General features: G+C 42.1%; 1 protein-coding gene across 1 annotated transcript in view; it reads right to left on the minus strand.

The window, feature by feature from the left end:
* Positions 1-23827, minus strand: part of COL22A1 (collagen type XXII alpha 1 chain) — a 229239-nt gene that overhangs the window by 134944 nt on the left and 70468 nt on the right. Inside the window, exons 5-9 of the mRNA XM_038129913.1 lie at positions 11024-11135; positions 4075-4198; positions 1863-2138; positions 771-851; positions 46-159 (exon numbers count right to left, since the gene is read on the minus strand). Of these exons, the coding sequence (XP_037985841.1) occupies positions 46-159; positions 771-851; positions 1863-2138; positions 4075-4198; positions 11024-11135 (707 nt within the window). The remainder of the gene's footprint in view (positions 1-45; positions 160-770; positions 852-1862; positions 2139-4074; positions 4199-11023; positions 11136-23827) is intronic.

The raw sequence follows: 23827 nt of genomic DNA on the forward strand, positions 1-23827 counted from the left end.
CCTCTATAGACATCCCAAATGAAACACACTCATCTTAGCACTCACCTTTTGTCCAGGAGGACAGGAGCAGTTAAAAATCTTGAGATGTCCAACTTGCTCGCTGCCAACAGTGGGCCTCACTTCCAGGGGAGGTGCTTCCGTCAGGACCGTGACCTGGCACTGCACCCAGACACCCAAGGTCAGGACCAAGCCTTTCATGCTGGAAAGTTTCCCCTTCCACCCACTTTAGACAAATCCCACAGGCATCACTGTGTAACACACAGCCAAATGCGTCCTCTTGAGGAATGAAATCCCACAAAAGCCATTCATCCAAGCAATAGGGGAAAATGTGGCAAAATGAACAATGAACCTCTTTAACCAAGACTGAAGGAAGAAGAGTGAAAGGAGGGTGGAAGTTTCTAGTGAGAGTTGGGCACAGGAAAATAAGCTGCAACTGGCACTGTTTTTAGATGTTTCCAAATAAAACCAGTGGGAAACATGTTGAATATTTCATGCTGCATTTCTGTTGTTCTGTCATCACTTCAGGGTTTTGTTTCCCCTGACAGTTTGACAAGGAAAGAGGAACTTGGAAACTTCAAATTCCTCATACTCATCCCTCTGCAGTGGCCCTACTCTGGAGCTGCTACACTGCCAATTACACAGTGAGGTTTCAATCACCCTTATTAAACAAAAATTATAATCCCACACTGCCACATATTCCCTGGTTTATGTAATAGATTTCAGTGAAAAGTGTTCATTTGAAAATGAATAAATGACAAAAAGGAGCTTACAGGTCCAGAGGGAATGTCACAGCAGGTCTCCAGCTCGGCGTGCCGGGAGTCACAGTAAATCACCATCCTCTGAAGATCAAACTGGGAGACAAAGGGAGGCAGCAGTCTCAGACACAGTGAATTATTAAAGACCCTGTGTCCTTTTACTTGGACACAAACAGCGCAGGCAAACACAAAAAAAACCAGATGGTGCAAACTTTAGAGCAGTTCTATGGATCCTGTAGTCAATCTCTATCTCTCCCTATCAATAATAGACCAATACCTCAGCATGCTACAGGAGCCGAGATAATAAGACCCTGAAAATGCCCATTCAAATTCTGGTGCAGGTTTTCATGCAAATCCCCGTGTTCTGGCCAAACTTCTGTCTGAGAAGACATATCCTGGCCACGTCTATCCTTCCTAGAATTTCATCTAGACACAAGGTCTGTTTTCCTCCTGTTGTGCCTTGCTCTTCTGACCATTTATTCCTGCGTGAGAAATGTTATGAACACATTTGATATGCACGTCCAATCCATTTTGCACAGCCAAGAAAGATTATACAAGTCTGAAATACCAAACTATCACACATAAATTATACCAGGGTAACACTGCTGCTGGACAATCAGCCTGTGTGTCTTGACTTTGGTTCATTTGTACTAAGGGTCATTTAATATCTGAGGAATGGAGAATATATCTCAACTCTCTTGAGTTAAAAAGCTTCCTTTCCCCCCCCCCCCATCTCTTTCTATTACCTGTGGAAACATTCATAATGCCAAGATCAGATGAAGACTTTTCTATGTAGGTCAGTACCCATTTTGGTATTTGTGAACAATTTTGTCTCTGCTTCTAACTGTAGCACATTCTTTGACTAGACAGAAAGATTAAATAAATTTCTCATTTTTAATCCCTATTTGGGAGATACACTCTCACATAAAAACACAGCAAGTCCTGTACATCACAAGGTGCCAATCTGTCTTAGCTATGTAACACTGGTAACATTTCAGCAATGCTGCCTCAAGAAAAGGGTCAATTACAGCATAACCCCCCTCATTCACAGGTTGCAAACCCAAAGCTGAACCTTTCCCAGCTCTAATCAGCAAGCGCAGTACTTACATCAATGGGGACACTGTCATACAAGCGTTTGCCAATCACAGTCTTTCCTTGAATGTCAATGTTCTCCCTGTCTTCAATGGGCAGCACCTGCACCAGCTTGCAGTCTATGTACAGCGAGACAGCCTTGGACTGGATGCTGAGGGCAATTTTGTGCCAGCTGCGGTCGAACAGGTCGCTGACCCGCGCGTTTCGGAAGACCACCCTGACGGCGTCCTTGGTGAGCCCCACGGCGTTGTACTCCACAGCCTTGTTCTCCCCGTCCAGCCGGATCGACACCTGGAAGCCAACAGCAGGGGTTTGCTGAGCAAGAAAGCCTTCTCCTTCCTCCTGACTGCATTCCATCATCACCCACACCCCAAAGCTGAGGATGGCACAGGCTGTGGTGAGAAAGCGATGAGCAGAGGATGGAATTTTGTGGGAGATATGGAAAAGGAGCCTACATTTGTGCTGGTAAATGAGATGGGGCTCCCCAGGCTTCAGGGCAGACCCATGACCAGCTAAAGCCTTCTCCTGTGAGTACAACCCTTGCCATGGTTTCAGCACAGGCCACCTTGCTGCCATGGCTGGGTGGTGGTACAGGTCCCTCCCCAAAGGCATCTCCCCAAAGCTGGACCTGGTTTGGATCCCTCTACCCCATATACTCCTCCACTGCTTCCCAGCAGGCTCTTTACTCCCATCTCATGTCCTCAGTTGTCGCATGGGATATGGAAAAATACCTCATATGAAACCAGTCTGCTGAACTGTGGCACTGCCCACACTTTATTTCAGGTGCTTTGAACAGAAAACTACACTCCATCCTCTGTACTGCAAGCTACAGAGCAGGCAAGAAAAGGTTTTTGAAGACATGCAACTTTGAGTTAATTTACAAACTGGTGTCTTCTTTTACCAAAGTCAGGCAGTTACCAGCAAGCAGCAGGGAATGGAGCAGGCAGAGCCAGAAATGGTGTGTCCACAAGCTGCAGGGCCACCTTGGCACTGAGCTGTGTGTGATGTGAGGAGCCCAACTTCTCCGTGCAGCTGAGCACTGTGCTGGGAATGCCAGTTTGGATCAATGTTGCCTCAGGAGTGTCTGCATCTGTAAGCTGTGCAGGTCTGCAAGGGAGCAGCCAAACCATGGCCAGCTCCACATGAAACAAGGCTCATGGGGCTCTAAGGCACTTCTGGCATCATAATTTAAGGCACTTTTGAAATTATTACTGGAAATATTGAGTGTTTTTCTCTCTCCACACCTAAGCAGTTCAAGTTTTTAACTTCCTGCAAGAAATACCGAGTGATAGACACATTCTCTGTAGCAACTAGGAATGTATGTGGCACAGTAAATCACATTTCATTTAAGGAAGCTGCAGCTGATTATAACTTTCAAATACACCTTTTACCACTGTCTCGAACCCAGTTATCTACTTCTTCAAACTGCACCTATTTTTCACTGATAGTTCCCAAAATCCTTTCAAACACCAGTCCCAAAGCAGCAATACTGAATTACACAACTATGAGAGCCCATGCTGACAGACCATCTTAGAGTCCTGAGTAATGCCATCACCACTATATTTGGTGGTGAGCAGAAAAATGTACAGCCCATCCAAATCACTCCCTTCTCAAGCACCCTCAAAACCCTAAACTCTACCAAGCTGCTAAAAACTTGTTGTGTAGGGACAGACAGCCCTTTAGTACATGTATTTATAGTATTTTTTTCTGAGAACCTGAGAGTACTTGAAAAAAAGTTATTGTGCAGCAGCCAGGACTCAGAGTTTTGGAACTACAACAGATGTCACACCCACACCCAGAGCAGGAACCCATAATGCATTAACAAGTCACCGAGAAGGCTGTGCAAAACCTGACATAACTCACTGCTCTGTAGTACATCCATGTGACGACCTTTTTCCAAAAAGGCAAAATATTTTCCCTAAGCAGAACTATCTGAACAAAACAACTGAAAACCCAACAGTAGTTTCAAAAGCAAGGATGGTATTTTTCTCTCCCCCTTTCCAACTAACACATTTATCTGCATCCTAATAACAACCAAGGTATGCACAAACATTTCTTCGGGGTTTGAACTAAAGGTAAAATATTTGCAACAAACCCCACTGAAAAAGTAAGAGGATTTTTTACCAGTTCACAAGAAAAAGGAGTGGGAGGTTAAGACAAGAAAACTGGCTTATGGCAGAAAAAAAAAAAAAAGGCTGTTCCTGCTGGCTGTAAAAGAACCTCTTACCTGTGGTATGCCGTACTTGTCAATAATCTGCCAGATATACCAGTCTTCCTTCCTGGAAGCCTTCCGGAATTTGAAGGTAGTTACAAAGGCATATTCATCAGGCAGGCCTTGTGGAAATACATCCCTGGCACGGGGAGGGGAAAGAGAGCAATGTATCAGGCTTAGCAGTGAAGAGCAGAACTTCTAAAACTCTCTCCATGTCCCAGCAATGCTTTCTAAAAGTATCATTATAGTTCCTAAAAAATCTGCTTTTTTTGGAAGCCTGAAGAGGGATGAACATGAGCTTGTGTCCTCCAGATTCTGTCTCTATGGAGCCCTTACGTCATTCCAATTGTGAAGTTCTCAAATTGGCTAAAACATAATGGAAATCTGGAGTTAAGTATCCATCATATTAAAAAGGTTGTTTTTCACTTCATGCTTCTGTTCATGAAACCTGTAAATAATTCTGTTCTGCTCCAGATGCACTGGAGACCTGTGACTTCTGAGAATGGGCAGGAAGACCCAAAAGCCTCTAAATGTAGCAAATTATAGCAACAAATATTATAATGTCTGCCCCAAAACAGGCACTACAGCTCATGTCTTTGTTCCTTAGCTGGTAGCCCCAGATAACAGAAGTTTCTCAAATCAAACATTGCAAACATATCAGGCAGAGATTTACTCAGTGTGACATCACAACCCCTGCACATAAGCAAACACATCAAGTAACCAAATCCAGCTCTGTTTTTCTCTACTCCATCATAAAAACCTGCCATAACATGGGGATGCAGGGTGGGACAGAAGGGATAACTAGTCCAGTATCACTATTTTTTTTTTTTGTTACTAGTCATTACTGGATGCCTAAGAATGAGAATGAACACAAAAAACATCACTCTCATACCTCTGGATCTTTGGAATCTAATTAGTCTAATTAGTCTAATTCAGAGACTAATGCAATTTTTATATCAATAGCTTTTTATGGATTTATCTCATAGAGACTTCCACATCCTCCCCTTGAACTCAGGTAAACTTATGACATTCACAACATCCCTTTGACAAGGAATCACCCACTGCTGCCCATTGCATAATGAGCCTTCTCCTCTTAGTATAGGACCTAACTCAGTTCTTATCAGGGAAAACACAATGAACCTATTCTTTTTCTATCTTTTATGCCATCCAGGATTTTTCAAACTTTGCTTGTAATGCCTCTAAGCCATCTCTTTTCCCACCTGAAGAGTCACAGTTAACATTGTTCTTCATGCCCAAGCCAACCTGCTCCTATGATCATTCCCAAATAAACCCTTCATAAATATCATGTCTTTGCTTCAGGACATCTGAGCAGTCAGGCATAAGCACTCAATAAAAAACAAAACATAATGGCAGGAATTAATGAAGAACAAACTATGAAACGTGGTCCTAATGAATACTTAACATAATCCATCACTGTGCAAAAACTGGCACGGTCCAAGGCACATAAAACTAGAAGCCTTTAATTGTATTAAAAGCAAAAAGTCCTCTAAATTTCCATAATACTGTTTTGCAGTTGCAGCAAAGGTTGAGATCCAGTCTTTCCTAATGCCAAAATACTCGATCATATTTTAATCTGTGATTTGAATTTCCCATCTTTTCAGCCAAGTTATAAATTCAGAACACTCTGGTTTTATCCACTAATGTGGCTTTTGCTGTATAAAGTGGCCCTGCAGGATATGCACCAGTATAAACTGGTTTTCCCTCTGGGGAGACAGAGACTCTCTGAATTCTACCAACACAAAAGAAAACTGAACCAGGCTCCCACTAGCTCCCTTAAGAAATCTTTCCTTTAGGAGAGCAGACAAGGCTGTCTCACTTCTTGGACCTAGATTTTTTTAACCAGGGAGTTCCCAGTTGCCTGGAAGTTAGCAAATCTACAAGAAGAGTCAGAAGGAGAACCTGGAAGTGAACAGAAGTAGGATCTGGAAAGTGGCTTGCCTTAAACTAGATGTTAGGAAAAAATTATTCTACTGTAAAGGTAGTCAAGTATTGGAACAGTCTACTCAGAGAAGTGGTGGATTCGTCATCCCTGGAAATGGTCACAAAAAAGTGTGGATGTGGCACCTGGGGACATGCTTTAGTGGTGAACATGGAAGTGTAGCATAACAGTTGGACTCAGTGATCTTATAGGGCTTTTCCAGAGTTAACAATTTTATGGTTCTGGACAGCTGTGAGCTGGGAACAGGAATATCATTATGCAAGCCTAATTTCAAAAAGGGTTTTCAGATGTTTAATACCCAGAGAAATAACTGGGAGTTAGGTACCTAAACAACCCAGTGAGTCTGGCCACACCTCATCACACAAGGCTGACAAACAGCCCATCAGGTAGATTTAAACTGACAGAAAGCCATAATGAGCCATTACCTGCCATCCTCAACTGATTTTTAAAGCTGCCGAGGAACCAGCTGCAAGTTCCCAACAGAGAAGGGTTTCATGCCAAAAGCAAATCTGAAGACACTCTCATTGCTTTGAAGATGTGATAAAAGCTGTTTCTGAAGTCATTGGTCCCTGTATCTTTTACAGAGCTGCATTGCTACCTAAATAATAAAAACTTTGTTTAGCAGTTTTAACTTATTTCCTCACCTAAAAATTATCTGCATTCAGAAGTTCAGCTTTACTTGGGGATCCAAGAGCAGGAGCTGCTGTTCCCAGAAATGTTTTATGTTCTTCTTTCACACAAGGCTGAATTGAACTGATGATCAATACTGTGGAACTTTGCTGGATGCCTGGTACCTACAGGGAGCATTCTGCCAGCTCCTTGGTCTATAATTCTGACAACAGGATAGATTGCAAAAAAGGCCCTTATAAAACTCCAAGACAAAAGAATCCCCCAGTGCAGGTTAGTCTAAGAGTCAATTAACTCAACTACAAGGTCAGGTGAATCATAACTTTTACAAGAAAAAAAAAAAATTAGTAAGAGGGCAGAAAATTCTTTTAACCATTGCTGATTTTCAATATATAGCAACCTTCTCACATGCTTTAATTTGCAATAAGAGCTTTCATCTGTGACAATAAGCATGAGATCCTACATCTATAATAACACTATAGAAAAAATTATATTATCAGTTCTCATTTCAGACACTGAATGCAAAAACAATTAATAGGGTTTACACATTTGGTGAGGAAGAATGTAGTTAATGTACTTGAGCAATTTGACCAATTTTACAACAGCTAAGCCTGCTAATATGAAATGTAACCCATAAGAACTGCAAAACCAAGTTGGAGGAAGCCAGTTCATTTAAACATGCTTCACACAGGAGGAAAAAAAAGGCAAGAAAAAAGGAAAAGGAAAAGGGACAACAAAATTAAAAGGGAAAGGAAAAGGAAAAGACTATAGAAGGATGTGTCTCATACATCCTTGGCAGAGATATTTTTGACTTCTACTTCAGCAACCTCAGTGATGGAATAGATACATCCTCTCCAGGTAATTTCTTCCTGTCTTTCTCTGTCCTACATGCTGTAAAAAAAAAAAAAAAAAGAATCTGTCCTAAATCTCACTTGCTGTCATTTAATTTTCCCAAAACAACTTTTTTCTATAAGAAGCCATGTGAACAACTTGTTCTCCTCTGCTTGCTGCAGTCTTTTCTGTGTTTCTCAGCTCTCCCTACAGACCTTTACTCACTACAAGACCAAAAAAGCCTTAAGTCATTACACCTCCACCATGCTTTATCTCCTTTACCTTGTTAGAAACAGGAGACAGTGTGGGACCTCTTGAGTTCATCTCATTGAAAGAAGGTTTTTCTTGTGTTTAGATTTCATTGATTGAAATTGTTCCCATTCCTTCTTGTCCTGTCAATTATTATGACTAAGAAGATTCTGGCTCTGTCTTCTTTGCTTCCTCCCCATCAGATATTTATACACATGGGTAAGATCCTCCCTCACTGAGTCTTCTCTAAGGTGAACAAGGTTTTTTTGTCTCTGCTCTTTCTAATATGCAATATTTGTTTTGGAAAAGTAAGGAAAAAGGAAACTTTCCACAGGTTCCATTTTCAGCGTGGGAATTTTCAGTGGATTTTTGTACAATTTCTTCTCTTGTAAGGGGACAAATGGTGAGACCAGGGCAGGAACTCATGGAGAAACCTAAGGCAGGTGACTGAAGTCAAAGCTGACATCAGGAGACACAGAAAAACACACCAAGATATCATGCCCTAAACAAGCCAAGACTCCTACTGGTACAACACTGTGCCAGTATAAAGAGCAAATAGATCATGACCAGAAGCTTGGCCAAGCATCAGGTAATTCTGTGAGGTGGTAGCCAAGATCACGGTCAAGTCAGAACCAGATCAGGCAAGAGAAATCTGAGGATGGACATGGCCAGCAGGAAGGCCCTGGAGTCACAACTAGGAGATACTGAACAAAAGGGTGAGCCAAAATCTTGGCATTAGGCAAGACACCAGTAATGAGTAACAAGCCTGAGCATCCAAAACCAGAAGCCTACAGCACAGTTTGGGCCAGAAGATCCATTGAGAAGCCACAGACAAGCAGTAGGACAGTCCCAGTGACATGAGGAGTGGGAAAAACCACCAGCCAGATTCTGGGGCCAGTCCTCAGACAGCTACAGAGCCCTGTGAGTCCCTCAGTGATCAGGTCCTTGATTGAAGCCAAGCTCTGGCTGCTGGGTTTGTTTGCTCACAGATGATGCCTCACCACAAAGAGGAAGAAAGTTCATAGTTGTAGGTTACAAATCAGAAGATGAGTAGGCACATTTCCCGGACAGCTAATCTGGCATTTTGTAAAAGTACTGTTGTTTGTATAAAATAATACAAATCCTTTAAGCAGATAATAAAGTGAATTACATATATTACTCATTCACTGATTGTGTATCTAATTATGAGATGTTGCTATCAGTTGCTAAACATTGCTGGAGGTTATCTGTGAGCCACGACAGATGTTTTTGTTTGGTTTATTATTCCAGTTATCGGTTTTGAGCAGCTTTACAAGATTTCATTTTCTGTGAGCAATGACCCTATATGCAGCATCTCAGAGTCCTGGCATACAAATGCTAAAATGAACCAAATATGCAAACACCTTCCATGGTGTTATACCCATTTGGGTTCATTCCCAAACCACAGGAGTGTGAAAGTTACAATACAAAGGCTGAAAAAAAAATACAAAAGGCTGAAAATGTGAAAGTCCTCCTCGAATTCCACGTTTCAGAATCATTTGAAAGGAATTTTATTCATTTCAATCTACAAATTAGGGATGTTTTACTTCTAATTGTCCTGGGTGATAAAATATTCTGCTTATTTTAAGGGCAACAGCAACAGCAAATAAATGAGTGTAATCTGAGCAGATGGAAAGCCATCATAGCTGGTTGGTCTGGCTTCCCTCCCTCAGTCTTTCTGAGAAAACAACAACAGAAACAGCAACAACAAAGTTCTTCAACCCTTACTTTGAAAAAGGAATTCAAGTGGACAACTCTCTGTAATCTGTGCTAACTTTCTCCAGTGGTTAATTAGATTCTTCCTTAAAACTGTGCCTTTCTTCCCTGCTGTTTTTTAATGTCAAGTAGTCACTGCCTTTCAGTCTACCATGACCCTTATTCAAAGACCCTTTACCAAGCTTTGATTTCCCAGAGGTTCGTACAGAGAATGATCCCTTCAGTTGTTGGCTGCCTCTTAATTTTACCTGTCTACACTGCAGTTCTTGCATTTCTCACCATCACACTTGCTTCACAAAGCTTCAAACTGTCACTCACTCCATTTCTACCCACTGAATTATGGAAAATAAGGCTGGACACAGCAGCAGTGGTGACTGAGCTGTGTGATATGATTATCAGCTCACACTTGACAGTTCCTGTTTATACTCCAAGAATTGCTCCATTTGTCATAGTATCACCCAAAACCCAGAGATCACAGTGAGTCAAATGAAATAGGTTTCTCTGCCATTCAAGTGAAATAGGTTTATAGTTTATTGCCATCCACACTCAGACCAGTTACACATATACCAAACCTAAGATGTCTTTAGCTGGCTGCGTTGAATCAGATCACTGATCATGACTCTATTTACTCTTAGACTTGATATCATTTATGGACTCGAGAGAAAACAGTTTTCCTCTCAGTATATCATATTTATTTTTTTAAATTGTATTAACATGGAGAAAGAGGGGGAGGGAAGAAGAGCACATCAATCTTGTTGGTGCTCATGGATGAAAAAAAATTGTGAAATCAAGCAGATGTAATTCATAGGACAATCTCAAAAATGCAGTGAGCTGAGAAAAAGAGCTAAAAGCAGAATGAAAAATAACAGCCCTCATCCATAGGAAAGAAAAGAGGTATTACTGATTTTTTTTTAAGCTGAAGTTCAAACCAGCACTGAGAAATTAACTTCAAAAATGTTGATGATGACAGTTCAATCTATGGCTCGTAGTTACACAGTGAAATTATGCACTCACTCTTTTCAAGGCTACTGCTAGCAGGGCTCAAGTGACAACCCAAAGAAACATTTGTGATGAACTGCGACACAACTGGCAGCTTTAGGTCCTAAAAGACTCTGAGGACTGACTCCATATTGACACAGGATTAAAAACTGCTCATTCTTCTACAAAGCCAGAATCCTTATTTGCTAACTGGTCACAGCATCTACCAGCAAGTGGTCTCTTGCATTTAGCAAATTTCTGTCTCAGTGGGAGTGAGATAGTCAATATTCCCTTTAGAAGCTGTTTATGTAGCCCTGAGTTCTTCTGTGAATGTCTTGATACTGCTCCTCAGAACCACTGAGCAACACCAAACACCACTCATATTCTGCCAGGATGGAGCCTGTAGTTACTGCTGAGACTCCTGACCACGCTGTGCATATTCTGTGCCAGCTGAACTGAAACAGCTGCTCAAAGCAGAAATATACCTGAAGGTACCAGATAACTACTACAAAGTTAACCTAGAGGAACCAAATAATGTAAGGCAGAGGTTCAGATGAAAATAAAGTGAAAACCCAGAGTACTCACTCGGTTTTCTGAACAACAGGAAAGCTTCCAAGCCGTACATAAGCACTCTGAATCCCATCTTCTTTCATTCCAAAAATCTGCTTCACACTGAATGAATCCATCAGGTCAAATCCTATGTGTTACAGAAATAGAAATAAAAGACATTAATTAATCCTATGTATTACAGAAATAGAAATAAAAGACATTAATCAGGTAGTGGGACATGCCTCCAATTGTAGTTGCATGGATCTCTTAGCCTACAAACAGTATCCAGAAATGAGTCTTGTTCTTGTTGGGAAAAGATAAACAAAATTCTCATATCATCTAATCCTCTCAGCCCAAAAACTCAAAACCAAGCTTAAATTCAAGCTGTCACAAGCTTGAACGGAGTTTTCCACAAAATCAGTAGCTAATTTTTGCATTGCCAGAACATCCTGAAGATGCTGCAAAATTCAATACCTCCCATGCAGAAAAATGCAGAGGTGCAGACTGAAACATGTATTCATAGAATAAGAGAAAACATGGAGTGTTTTGGGTGGGAAGGGACCCTCAAAGATCATCTTGTTCCGACCCCTCTGCCAGGGGTTGTCCTGACAACCCCTCCAGGGCTTGTCCTGGAGGTGATAGGCCAAGAGCTGACCACACAGCCACATTGCAGACAGTCGGTGCTTCAATGTCCCATACCAACACCAAGTCTTGGGAAAAGTCACAAAGGATAACATCATGAAGAGCAAAAGATTCTGGGACTGACTGGGAGTGGCCATGCAGATCAACAGCCCGTGATTGGCCAGAAGGTTTCCAGAACCTTCTAACCTTCTATGAGAGACTATATATATATATATATATATATATATATATATATATATATACACACATATATCTGTGTCGAACCCACTGTGGGGTCTTCTGAAGCAGAATGTTTCAGAACACTCTGAAAACTTATGTTTTGTTTTGCACTCTCGTTTGTGCCCCTTTTATTTATTTAATAAATATCTTCAGTTTTGGCACTTCAGTGGCACCTCTCTCTTCTCTGTTGCACCTCATGGCTGCACCATACAGCCACACCACCGTGGTGCTCCCGAGACCGTAGCGTTTCCCCGCGCGCCCCACGGGTCCCCCAGGGTATTGTTCTGACCCATCCCTGGCTGCTCCACTGCTGGCCAGGTCAGAGGTCACCAACAGACAGGGACACCTTCCCCTAGATCAGGTTTCTTAAGGCTCCATCCAGCCTGGTCTTGAACACTTCCAGGAATGGGGCATCCACAGCTTCTCTGAGCAACCTGGTCTAGTGTCTCCCCACCCTCATTGTAAAAATTTAATTCTTTATCTCCAATTTACATCTACCCTCTTTTAGTTTTAAGCTGTTGCCCCTTCTCCCATCACTATGGACCTTGATAAAAGGTCTCTTTCTTTCTTGCAAGACCCTTTCATATATTGAAAGGCCATCAGCAAGTCCCCCTGGAGCTTTCGTTTCTCCAGGCTGAACATCCCCAACTCTCTCCAAATTTTTTCACAGCAGAGGTGGTCCAGCCTTCTCATCCTTTTCATGGACTTCCACTGTGTATCCACTCCAATGGTCCAGGCCTTTACTCAAAACTCCTTGTCCAGGAAACTTGACTACATACACTTCTCATATCATTTTAATGCAACTTAGCCCAATCAATTTATCATTATCATGAGTTATTAATCTTGGTGGAAGACAGTTGCCTAAAGGTGCTGACTTCATTCTAACAAGGTATCAATCTTAAGCTAAATATTTAACTCAATCTTAAGCTTAAAGCTTAACCCACAAGTGAGTCTATGCAGCTCCAGCACCAACATGGTCCCAGGAACAAGGAACACATGGTGTTGTGACACAAAGTCCCAGGTTCTAAACCCTGTGAGTGACAGTGGAGATACAGTGGCACCATAAATGCAACCAGTTCCTGGAGGTGCAGAACTGTGTGGATGCAAACATCCTGCTTTTAGCTCCAAAATGGGTCCACAGGGTGCAAATCCAAACTCCCAGAACCAAACATACTGTGGAGTTAGAGGCAAAGGCATTGTAAAAGGCAGGTTGTGAGCAACTGAGCAGAGAATATGCGTTTTAATTTTATTCAGGCTATTCCAACATTATCTCCCCCTCACACATGCACAATTACACACATTAACTCCTGGTTTTGTAATTCCAGCACACAAACCTGGTGACATAAATTTAGCTTATTTGGATAAATTGCTTTTAAACTATGTCAGTTCTTTCAACTTTGTTCAGTTAGTGAGCTCTTGAAACTTTTCTAGGATAGATAAACATTTTTATGTGATGAAATTAAGCCTGAAGATTCTTGGGTTTCTTATTTGTCCCCCTCAGCCTTTCAGGCTGAAAGGCACTGCAGAGCTTGAAAACAGCTTTAACAGGAGAAGGCACCAACTTAAGGTTATTATTCTTCACATTTATATGAATAAATAGGTGCAAAAATCTGTGTGGGCCAGTACCTGGGCAAAACAAAGTAGCAAAAGGCAAATAAAATGTAAAGCTTCCATCATTTTCTGGATGTTTTTTCTGAAGAAATTGCTTCTTCTGAGGAAATATAATCATAATTACTTGCAAAGACAGAAATGGCCGTCTAGTGCCAAGCTGAGCCTTTTAGTATTACAGTGACTTTCCTGGCTGTCAACATTTTTTCCTTTTTGTCCACTCTATTTTCAGCTATTACTGGGCATTTGGGAGGGCAAATAAAGCAGTTAAAGTGTTCCAGGGCCTCATGGCTGCACCTCATAATCACCTCTGCAGCAACTCCAGTGATACACCCCTCTGACACACTGCAATCAGCCACAATTGCAGCAGTAAATCAGGGTAAACAGACCCCACCAGAACATGAGAGCTCCCTCCTGGCTGTCACAAACAGCACCATGACTTGTCCATACACTCATTCCCCCGTGCAGCAGATATCCCTCATCCACCCTGCCGCAGGAGCTGAGGGAAGTAATTGAGTGCTGCTGGCAGGGAGACCACTCTGACTGGGCAAGGAAATTGTTAACCACTCACAGGAGAGGAACTGTGGATGGAGAAGGCTGAAATGCTGCCCAGGTGACATCCTAATGTCCAGTCACCAGAGGCCCCAAGCTGCGAAATCCCGCTCATTTCACGGGTCTTGCCAAGCTCCCTTGCTAAAAAAGCACAAGTGCAAGATACAGTGACAAGAAGCTCCTGCCAGGTTTTCCCATCATTAGCTCAGACCCAAAGCTGATCTTGTTATCTCTGACAACTCAAATGAACGTTCACATCATGAGCAACTCTGAAGCTGTGCACACTGGTATGCTTTTCCAGTGGAAACAAGCATCATATTCAATCAATCGCTTCTTTTTTTTCCTGAATCTCCTATCAAAATGCACTTTTAAAAGTCTAAATAACACCATGAAACATAAACACAGCTATCAAAACTACTTTGCAAACAGAATTTGGTGTAATGAAAATAAGTCATGCTCTTACTACGTAATCCCATTTACATTTAGGATTGGCTAAACATGAAAGTAAATTATAATAGGATGTTTTTCTTTTATTCAGTCTATGGATTGGCAAATTAAAAATTGCTTTCTCTATTTTTAATTAATAGATGAGTGAGGATAGCTCTTTGAAAAATTAAATGGAGATCCAGGGAAAACTTAAGTCCTTAGGTGTGTCAGAGGCCACACTCAAAAGCAAAAGGGTTTTTTACTTTAATCACTCTATTAATTTATTCTGTGCCAAATTTAAATATTGCCCAGCTGGTCAGATAACCTCCACTCTTGGATACTCTGTTTACAACCAAAGCCCTTAAAGGTAAGGGAAACTTTGGTTGCTGAAAGATTTCAATAGAATTACAGAAAATTTGTCATCAGGCCATACACTAAAAAATTAAGAACTCTGCCAAGAATGAGATGCATCTCACCTAATTTTAGCTGTCTGAAAAGGAGACATATGATGGATGCAGGTTTCCTCAGTTTCGTTGTGAGTCAGTAGAGAAATTTAGGAGTCATTAAGACAACTAACTCATCTTGAAGACAGGCTGAACCCCCACCTGGAGTGCCTCCTTCCTTTCAGCAAAAAGGGAGCTCAAACAGACAAGAATTTTTACTGAAGTTGTCTGAGATGTATTCTGTTTACAGGGAATGCTACCCATTTTGTGCAGGGAGTGAAGCAGAGGTGAAGAGGACAAAAATGTTAACAAATCCCACATAATTTATATTCACATTGCTTTATTTACCATCAGAATTGCATAAAGGTTGCAGATTTTTAAATTTGGCTTGATTAACCAGCTATGATTTTCAAAATCTCTTCTGAAGAACAAAGAAAGAAACAAACCTAAAATATTATTATATGAGCTGAGAAAGTACTCAAGGCAGATTAGCCAAGTGGAACACACAAAGAAACACACACACCTTGGCAAACCTTCAAATGACTTTGAAGTGAATTCACTTCAAGTGAATTAAGGGAACCTCTAAGATTGTTTCAGCTGAAGGATAAGCAAATATATTATTGTCATCATTATTACAACTACTAGTAGTATTACTACTGTTAGTACTAATATTACTACTATTATTGCTATAATTTTGTTTACTTTGTGTGCCTGGAAGCCCTTTGCATGGATTATGTTCCCTTGACTTTAGGAAAGGAACTGGGACTGTGAGGGAGACAGCATGGAAGTTCTAATTTTTACTTTTTAGCCTTGAATTACAATATTAATGTAAAAAATAAGCAATGCTGTGTTCATTTCTGCAACACCTGACCAGGACATTTCATTTGGCAGTGTTTGTTCACCAACAGTGCAGTAAAAACTGCTCAATGAGATCTTTCCCTAAAGAGTAAAATGTGTCACACACCATTTCTGTGCTGGAGTTACAGCAGAAGTAGTCTGTTCTTTGGTTTTCCCACCACCAAGGAGGCACCATATTGTCAGTAGCATATGGAAAGTGAAATTCCACATGTAACTTCCCATTCTCTATCAGTGAATGGGAAAGAACAGACCTGCCTAAACTAGCAAGGGCAAAGATGCTGCTACCTCTTGCACCATGCCCAAGCACAGGGTAAAAGGGCAGGATTTTCCTGTTCTCAGCTGCTTTGATTTAAAAGTTGGCTTTTTGTATGGTAGGGCAGGTGTGGTTTCCCAAATGGCTCATAAACTGCTTAATCAGTAATGCCATAAACATGGCATTTAATAAACGCTCTTTGATCTTAAGCCTCTTATTTCATTAGAGCTTCTAAAACAATATGTGGCCACTGAAACCCTCTAACATGATTACATCTCCTGAAAGCCAGCAGACCCTAGTCCATATTAAAATTAAAACAGTGAGCTGAAAGAGAAGCTCAGATTTGTAACAGCATACTTGGCTTGAAAAGTAATTTCTTATGCACTGCTCTGCTGATCAAATCAGCCGAATGTCTCACTGCTTGAGAGTTATAACCCCCTTACAGGAAGCAGCCTGTTTTCCAGAATCAGAAAACACACCCAGATCTTTCTGTTGCAGGGAGAAGATGGCAAAACTTGGCACCGGAAAATTCATACATCATCTAACTGCAACATGCAGCCAGGTTCTCTTTTACAGGACAAATGTCCACAGTGCACCCAACACCTCAAGGCATGGCCAAAGGATGATTCAACAGCTCTGTACTCATCCTACTCATTGTACTGTGATCCTACAATGTTTGTTTCAAGTTTTTTATCTGAAGACCCGACTAAAGGGGCCATGGTTGGTTGCCCTGAGTATGGGCTGTATTTCTGCCTGGCTCCATTAAGGATCTGATATGGGCAGCATGGTGGAAACTGTTTTGCAGGTTGAGATTTTCCTGACTCTTCTGTCTTCAGGGCAAAAACACCACAAAAAACAGAAAAAAGAGAGAAAAAAATTCTAAGTTTTAATAGCCTGAAAACACAGCAGTGAACACATTTGGAAAGGCTTCTCAAAGCAGGACAGAGTCATTGACTTCTTGTTTTGCCCAAAGCAGCTTTTTGTAAAAATTCTCTTGCTTTGTGTTCCCAAGGATCCCAAGATAACCCTCACAGGGGGAACAACTGGGCTATTTCTAATTGTGAAAGTTTTTGGTGAGACAACAGCCTGGAGAGGAATGTGGAAAGTGAGAAAGGGATCAGGAAAGTCACTGAACATTACAGCCTCATGTGTGGTGTCTGGAATGTATTTACTACAATGGATTGCCAGCCGCGAGCACTAATATCAAACAAAGCGGCTTTTGCAGGAAATGCTCCATCTCTGCTCTTGCTCAAACTCCCAGCTGAATCATCAACCTTGTCAATGCATTGATGAAGTGTCACCAATGGCCACTATCAGGGGAGTTGTCATCACCTGCTGCTTCACTGACACTTCTGAAAACAGCAGTCTGTACAGGCTGTGATAAAATAGCTCATGTGCTTTTACTGGAGGATGGTCAATGGCACTGAACTTTATTCAGTGTATGAATTCCTATGAAAAACAGTAACACCTGGGAGGCTTTCAGCAAATACATGAACTTGTCTAACATCTCTGCACTCTTGAAAGTTAAGTTTTCACAGATTTCCTGTGCCCACAGGGAAGATACTGTATGCCCTCAGTGTCCCTTTCAACTCCTCCAGTATGGTCTGCAAGGTTATTGCCACTGTAAGGAGCCCTAGTTTTGTTACCTTAGTTCATTTCTGTGCTAATATATACACTAAAAAAAAGAGGAAAAATATGCTGTCATGCCATAAAATAAGGTTTAATGAGATAGGTCTAGCAATCAGTTATGTCAAGGCAGAGTGTAGATGAGGTTATTTTTTTTTCTCCTATATCTAAACATTTGGCATCCTTGTCTTCCACAGTGCTCTATGCTGAAAGCAGCTATTTCTGGACAGCCAAGATGTGGTTCAGTTCAGGGCTGGAGTAGAAGTGTCCAAATCCCAAAGAAGAGACCATTTACTTTATTCAGAATGTGTTGCTGTTATTGTTATAGTTGCCATTGTCTGCTACAGTATTTTTTCTGTTCCTGACATTTCTTCCTCCCCAGGAATAGAAACCCTGTCAAGAGCTGAGTGAATACCACATTTGAAGATCTCACTGAAGTGTCCATTTCAAAGGATCTTCAACCACATCTAATCTAAGCCTACTTTTTCCTGTTTGAAGCCATTTACCCCTGTCTGATCACCATATGCATTTTTGAAATGTCTCTCCCTAGCTTTCCTCTCAGCCCCCTTTAAGTACTGAAGGTTGCAAGAAGGGGTCCCTGGCCCTGTCCCTACTCCTGGCTGAGCATCCCCAGATCTCTCAGCCTGTCTTCACAGCAGAGGTATTCCAGCCCTCTGAGCATCTTTGTGGCCTCCTTTGGACTCTCCAACAGTTCCACGTCCTTCTTATTTTGGGTACCCCAGAGCTGGATGCAGCATTCCAGATGTGGTCTCACAAGGTCCTTCTTATGTTGGGTACCCCAGAGCTGGATGCAGCACTCCAGATGTGGTCTCACAAGAACAGAATCGAGGAGGAGAACCCCCTCCCTCAACCTGCTGCCCACAAGGCTTTGGATGCAGCCCAGTTTATGACAGGTTTTTTTGGGCTGCAAGTGCTCATGGCTGAGACATATTGAGCTTCTCATCCACCAGCACCTCCTTCTCCTCAAGGGCTTCAATCAATACATTCTCTGCCTGGATTTGGTCTTGAGATTGCTCTGATTCACGTGTAGGACCTTGTACTTGGCCTTGCTGAACTTCATGAGGTTCAGCCCCACTTCTCCAGCCTCTCCTGGTCCCTCTGGATGCCATCCTTTCCTTCCAGCGTGTGACTGCACTCACAGCTTGGTGTGCTCAGCAGACAAAGCTGAGGGTGCCTCAATTCCACTGTCCATGTCACTAAAAAAATGTCAAACAGTGTCAGCCCCAATACCAACCCCAAGGAACACCACTCACCACTGGTTTCCACTTGGACATGGAGGCATTGACCACGCCAGTTTGAATGCCAACCCATCCAATTCCACCTGTCCAATCCATGTCTCTCCAATTTAGAGACAAGTATGTCATGCAGCACAGTGTCAAATGCATTCTACCAGAGCAGGTGCACGAGTCTTGCAGCTCACACTGTTCAGACCTGTGCCATTGCAAATCTTTGTAAATTTTTTTTTTTCCAACTATCTCTGGCTGTCAGAAGAAATGACTTCCAAAGAATGATAAGAGTTCTGTTTCTTGCCCAGTTTATTTCACTGTAGTCTATCTCTCCAGAAAAAATGGAAAAAGGAAGCAGTTAATTTTTTCATGGGTAATTCACACCACATTCACCTCTCCCAGAAGTTTGATTCATCATCATCAGTCAGCAGTGGTTCCCTGACTTACCACCAAAACATTAAGGACAGCACCTCTGGAGGAGCAAACCAGAGATTTATTGGCTGCCCACAAGCCCTGCATGAAGCACTGCAGTGGTGACTAAATGGGTTGAACAGGTCACTTAAAAAATTAGTTAGCTAAATTTTACAAGGAGCTTGCAAGGGAATTTTGGAACTATAAAACTTCCCAGAGTCTATAGATTAAGGATCTCAAGAGTGCTTTAAAGAGATTCTTGCTATTAACCTTTTTTTCCACTGATGTTCCAGCTGGGATTCCAGCAGCACTTCATGCTGACCCAACTTTCTTCTCACCAGATCCCCATATTCCAGCAGGGAGAGCAGCTAAGAGCTTAAGCTAATGATGAGGTTTTGCTAAAGCAGATGGAACAGGTCTTACCCCAGCATCAAAAAGGTATCTTCCAGCAAGCCTAGCACCTTCTAGGTCATACTCAGTAAGGAGGCTTAGAGCACATTTTAGATGGTCTCAGTTTTATAAAATTTATGTATCAGATTCACCCCTGGTACATGATGCCACCATCAGATTCACCCCTGGTGCATGATGCCACCACTCAGGCTGTTGGTTTACTGATCCTGGTTTGCTTTCTCTACTTTATAGCACTGGAAGACACAATTTCTACTTTTCCTTGGCCCGAGGAAAGGCACAAGCCACAAGAGTCCCCTGCAGACCACAAAAAGGAGTTTGATCTCAGCTCGAGCACCAATCCACCTTTGGGATTATGAGGAGCAGAAGCATTACTTGAGGTGTACAATGGAGTTATACTTCAAAAAGGAGCAATCTTCCAGAGGCAGTGAGGCAGGTGAACAGGTATTCACTGAACTGAAATATGGGATCACTCTTTCAAAAACATCCATCTAAAGTTTCAGCCAACACAGAGGGGAAAAATACAGCGCTTGGTATCTTTACACAAGAAAGAAAAGATAACACTTCAGGAAAGATAAAATGAATAGAAACAAGTAAGAAAATTATGCCAAAGATAGGAGAGAGAATTTTAAAAAAAGAAGCAAGTAAGTGAATGCACAATGCTAGCTGCTCCACCTTGTGTAAAGGCTGTTGTAATCTAACCCCCAGCCTGCTGTAAAAACAGGAAATAAATTCATGTATGCAGCAGCTGCCTCTGAGGCAGCACCTTTCAACACCTGATGCCATGTTAATAACACAACACTTGATGTGGTGCATTGTTCTGTTTATCTACACCTGTCCCTTGCTTCTCTCTTACCCTTTTGCCTCTTCAGTTTTCAAACAGTTGCAAGTAGCATATTGAACAACACTGAAAGCTGGTTTTGACACTGAACTCTTTGGCTCATTACTGAAGGCTTTTCTTGTGTTGAAGTCATCTCCATTTTCTCAGTGATGGACACTCGGCTTGGTGCCACAGGCCCTCTTTCAGCTCCTTCCTGCTCCAGTGATTTACAAGATTAAACAGGAGTTCATTACTCCTTTGATGTCCTTTGTGTGCCAGATAGGCTTGTACCAGCTGAATTACCTGAGACTATTTGTATTAGGTTCTGGTTTTAATTAGTTCCTCTATTTTGAAAGCCTCTTTTGAGTTCCTCAGGTGTCAAGGTGCTCTATGTTCCTCCAGAAAACCATAAAATGGCACATCTGGAAAGTCATCCCTTGGGATAGCAGTGGGGAAGGGAGGACCTCAGTACAAGCAATTACATTTTATTTTCAGTATTACTTTTAAGGTAAGAAAATACATTTAAGGAAAAGCATTTTACGAAGACCTGCTGGATTCTCCCTGTAATGCTGCCTGGGTTGTAAGAAAAATCAACCAATAAGCTATTCATGAAAATAAAAATATTTCCATTAATTTTAGGTGTGATGAACAAGGCATAACGTGGAAGCAGGTAGGGACTACTCTTTAGGAGACTGTCATGGTTGATTTTGCCAGGTGACCAGTACAAAACAGATTAGACCTACCCCAAAACCTGTGCACTGCTGTCATCAAAAAGAATTCACATCAGACAGACTAATTTAACTCAGAAAATTACAATTATTTTGTTCAGATTCTATATATGCCTTCTTCCCCTCATGTGTCCACAATAACCAGAAAGCTTGCACTGATGAAAAATCCATAGGATGGTTTCTGAAGGAGAATGAATCTAAAATATTTGGACTGAAAAATACCTAAAAGTATATCACAGTTAGACAACCTATCAGTCTTTTTATAGCCAAAGGATTAGTTGCTTCTTGGGCTATGAACAGTCAAAATTGAATTTATTTCCTTTTCATCAATCTCAAATGCACTGGAATAAGAAAACTACCTGGATTGTTTAACTTCTGGGAGAAAGCAAATTCTACCAGTCAAAGAATCACTTCATGTGCAAGATTAACTCTTGCTAAACCTTTTTTGTAAATGCAGGTGTCAGAATTTGTCACTGCTGGGACTCAGACCAGAGAAAGGCTTTCACAGGGACTGCTCTGATGTTACCAGTTTACTTCCTGCAGAAGCAGATTTTAAAGTAAATTCAGCTTTCCTTCTCTATATTTCCTGACATTTTTGAGAAGCTCAGTCAGGCTGGCTGCTCCAGCACGGATTTGATGTTGGCAGGTCATTCACTGTGTCAAGAATCCATTGAAATCCATGGCCTTGTGTAACAGCTACATCTTTGACCATATTAAGAAAAAAGATTAATTTAAAACATTTTTTTTTTCTAATTCAAAGAAAACTCACCCCAGCTCTGTTGGTGTCACCCTGGTTGTGCATACTTTAGAGGATGCTCCTGTATTTCCAGGCTCCTAATCCCAATGCCCAGTTTGGTGACTCCCTACTCCCTGTTGGGGTGACTGTACATTTTCACTCACCAATTCTTCAGTTTCCTGTAGAAGGGAAATTCCTTTGCTGAACACAAATCCTAGAGAAACCGAGGTCCCCATGATGGATAACTGCTGGGTCTGGACACTGGGCATGCACAGTTTGCAGCCAGCCCACAGGACTGCAGTGGCTGTGCTTAGAAGCCACAGATGATTTATTAGTAATTATTGGCCTCCTTGACCTGTTGTGGTTTTTTTAGAGTTACTGGATATTAAAATGCCTTTGAACACAAGTGAACCATTTGTCAACCTCTGAAAAACTTCAAAGACCTTTTAAATGCAGTGATCTAGGCTATAGTGTTGAGATTAACTATTGCACAGTAGAATCACAGAATTATTAAGGTTGAAAAGATCTCTAAGATCGAATCCAGCCATTAACCTAACATTGCCAGGTTCATCACCAAGCCATGTCCCCAAGTACCACATCTACATGCCTTTAGAAACCTTCCAGGGGTGATGATTCCACCAGTTCCTGGTCAGCCTGTTCCAATGCTTGATCATCCTATCAGTGAATATATTTTCCCTAATATCCAAACAAAATTTCCTCTGGCACAACTTGAGGCCATTTCCTCTGGTCTCTGGTTACCTGGCGTGAGAGACTGAGCCCCAGCTCACTACACCCTCCTCTCAGGGAGTTGTAGAGAGCAATAAGGTCCCTTCTGAGCCTCCTTTTCTCCAGGCTAAACATCCCCAGTTCCTTCAGCTGCTCTTCATAAGACTTGTACATAGACTCCTAAAAAATGAGCCAACAGGACCTCAGTAAGGTCACCTGCACTGCAGGTATCTCATCTACCAGCCCAGATGGCAAATCCACCTCACAGCACAAGTCCAGCCATCTTCTCCAGCTCACAGGACACTCACATAACTCCTGTGACTGCAGTAACAGGTCAGCTGTTCCTTTCCCTATTTGCTTCCCAGGACTTAACAGTCGCTATTGCCAGATGTCTGTATGTCAGGAACTCAGTTTCAAATTCAGCTCAGACCAGTTTCACATTTTCTGGGGGACTTCCTAGAGAAAATGTGGGGAGAAGAGGAAATAAGAAGCCCTGAGCCCTATCCCATTAGCACTGCCTAGTGATGGGTCACTGAAAAACACGAGAGCAAAGTGACTGTGCCACAGCAGAGCAAAGCTTCATCCTTCTGCCCCATCTCTCACAAATGTCACAGCTGCTTCCAGTCCTGCCTGTGTGTGCAAAACCCCGAGGATGGAGAGGAGAGTGGTGGTGTCTGCAGCAACAGCCTGCTCCACCAGCGCTGCACACGGGCAGTCTCTGCTGGTGACCGCTGTGTCTCTGCATCCTCTGTCCCAAGGCAGTGAGCCCTCACAAATCTCTGCAGCTATTCATGGACTATTCACTGGCACCTTGGGGGCTTCTCAAGGAGACTGCCAAGTGCAAAGGGAGGGCACAATACCTGTCACAGGCACCCCACATACACTTTTTCCCCAGGACATCGGTCGAATGCGCTCGTCCTGCAGGTCCAGCAGCCTGGACACTCCAGTTTTCTCATACTACCACGTGCTTTAGTGGGCAAATATAAATAGTCCCAGGGATATTGTAATTAGCTAGAGAGTCACTGGCATCTCTGGAATGTGAATCCTGTGCTGCAAACCACAGGAGCTGGAGACACAGTGACAGCTGAGCACAGCCACTGCAGTCTGTAATTGTAGGGGATTAGTTTTACAACCAGT

This window comes from Motacilla alba, chromosome 2 (assembly GCF_015832195.1).
Source record: "Motacilla alba alba isolate MOTALB_02 chromosome 2, Motacilla_alba_V1.0_pri, whole genome shotgun sequence".
In the NCBI taxonomy this organism is placed as follows: domain Eukaryota; kingdom Metazoa; phylum Chordata; class Aves; order Passeriformes; family Motacillidae; genus Motacilla; species Motacilla alba.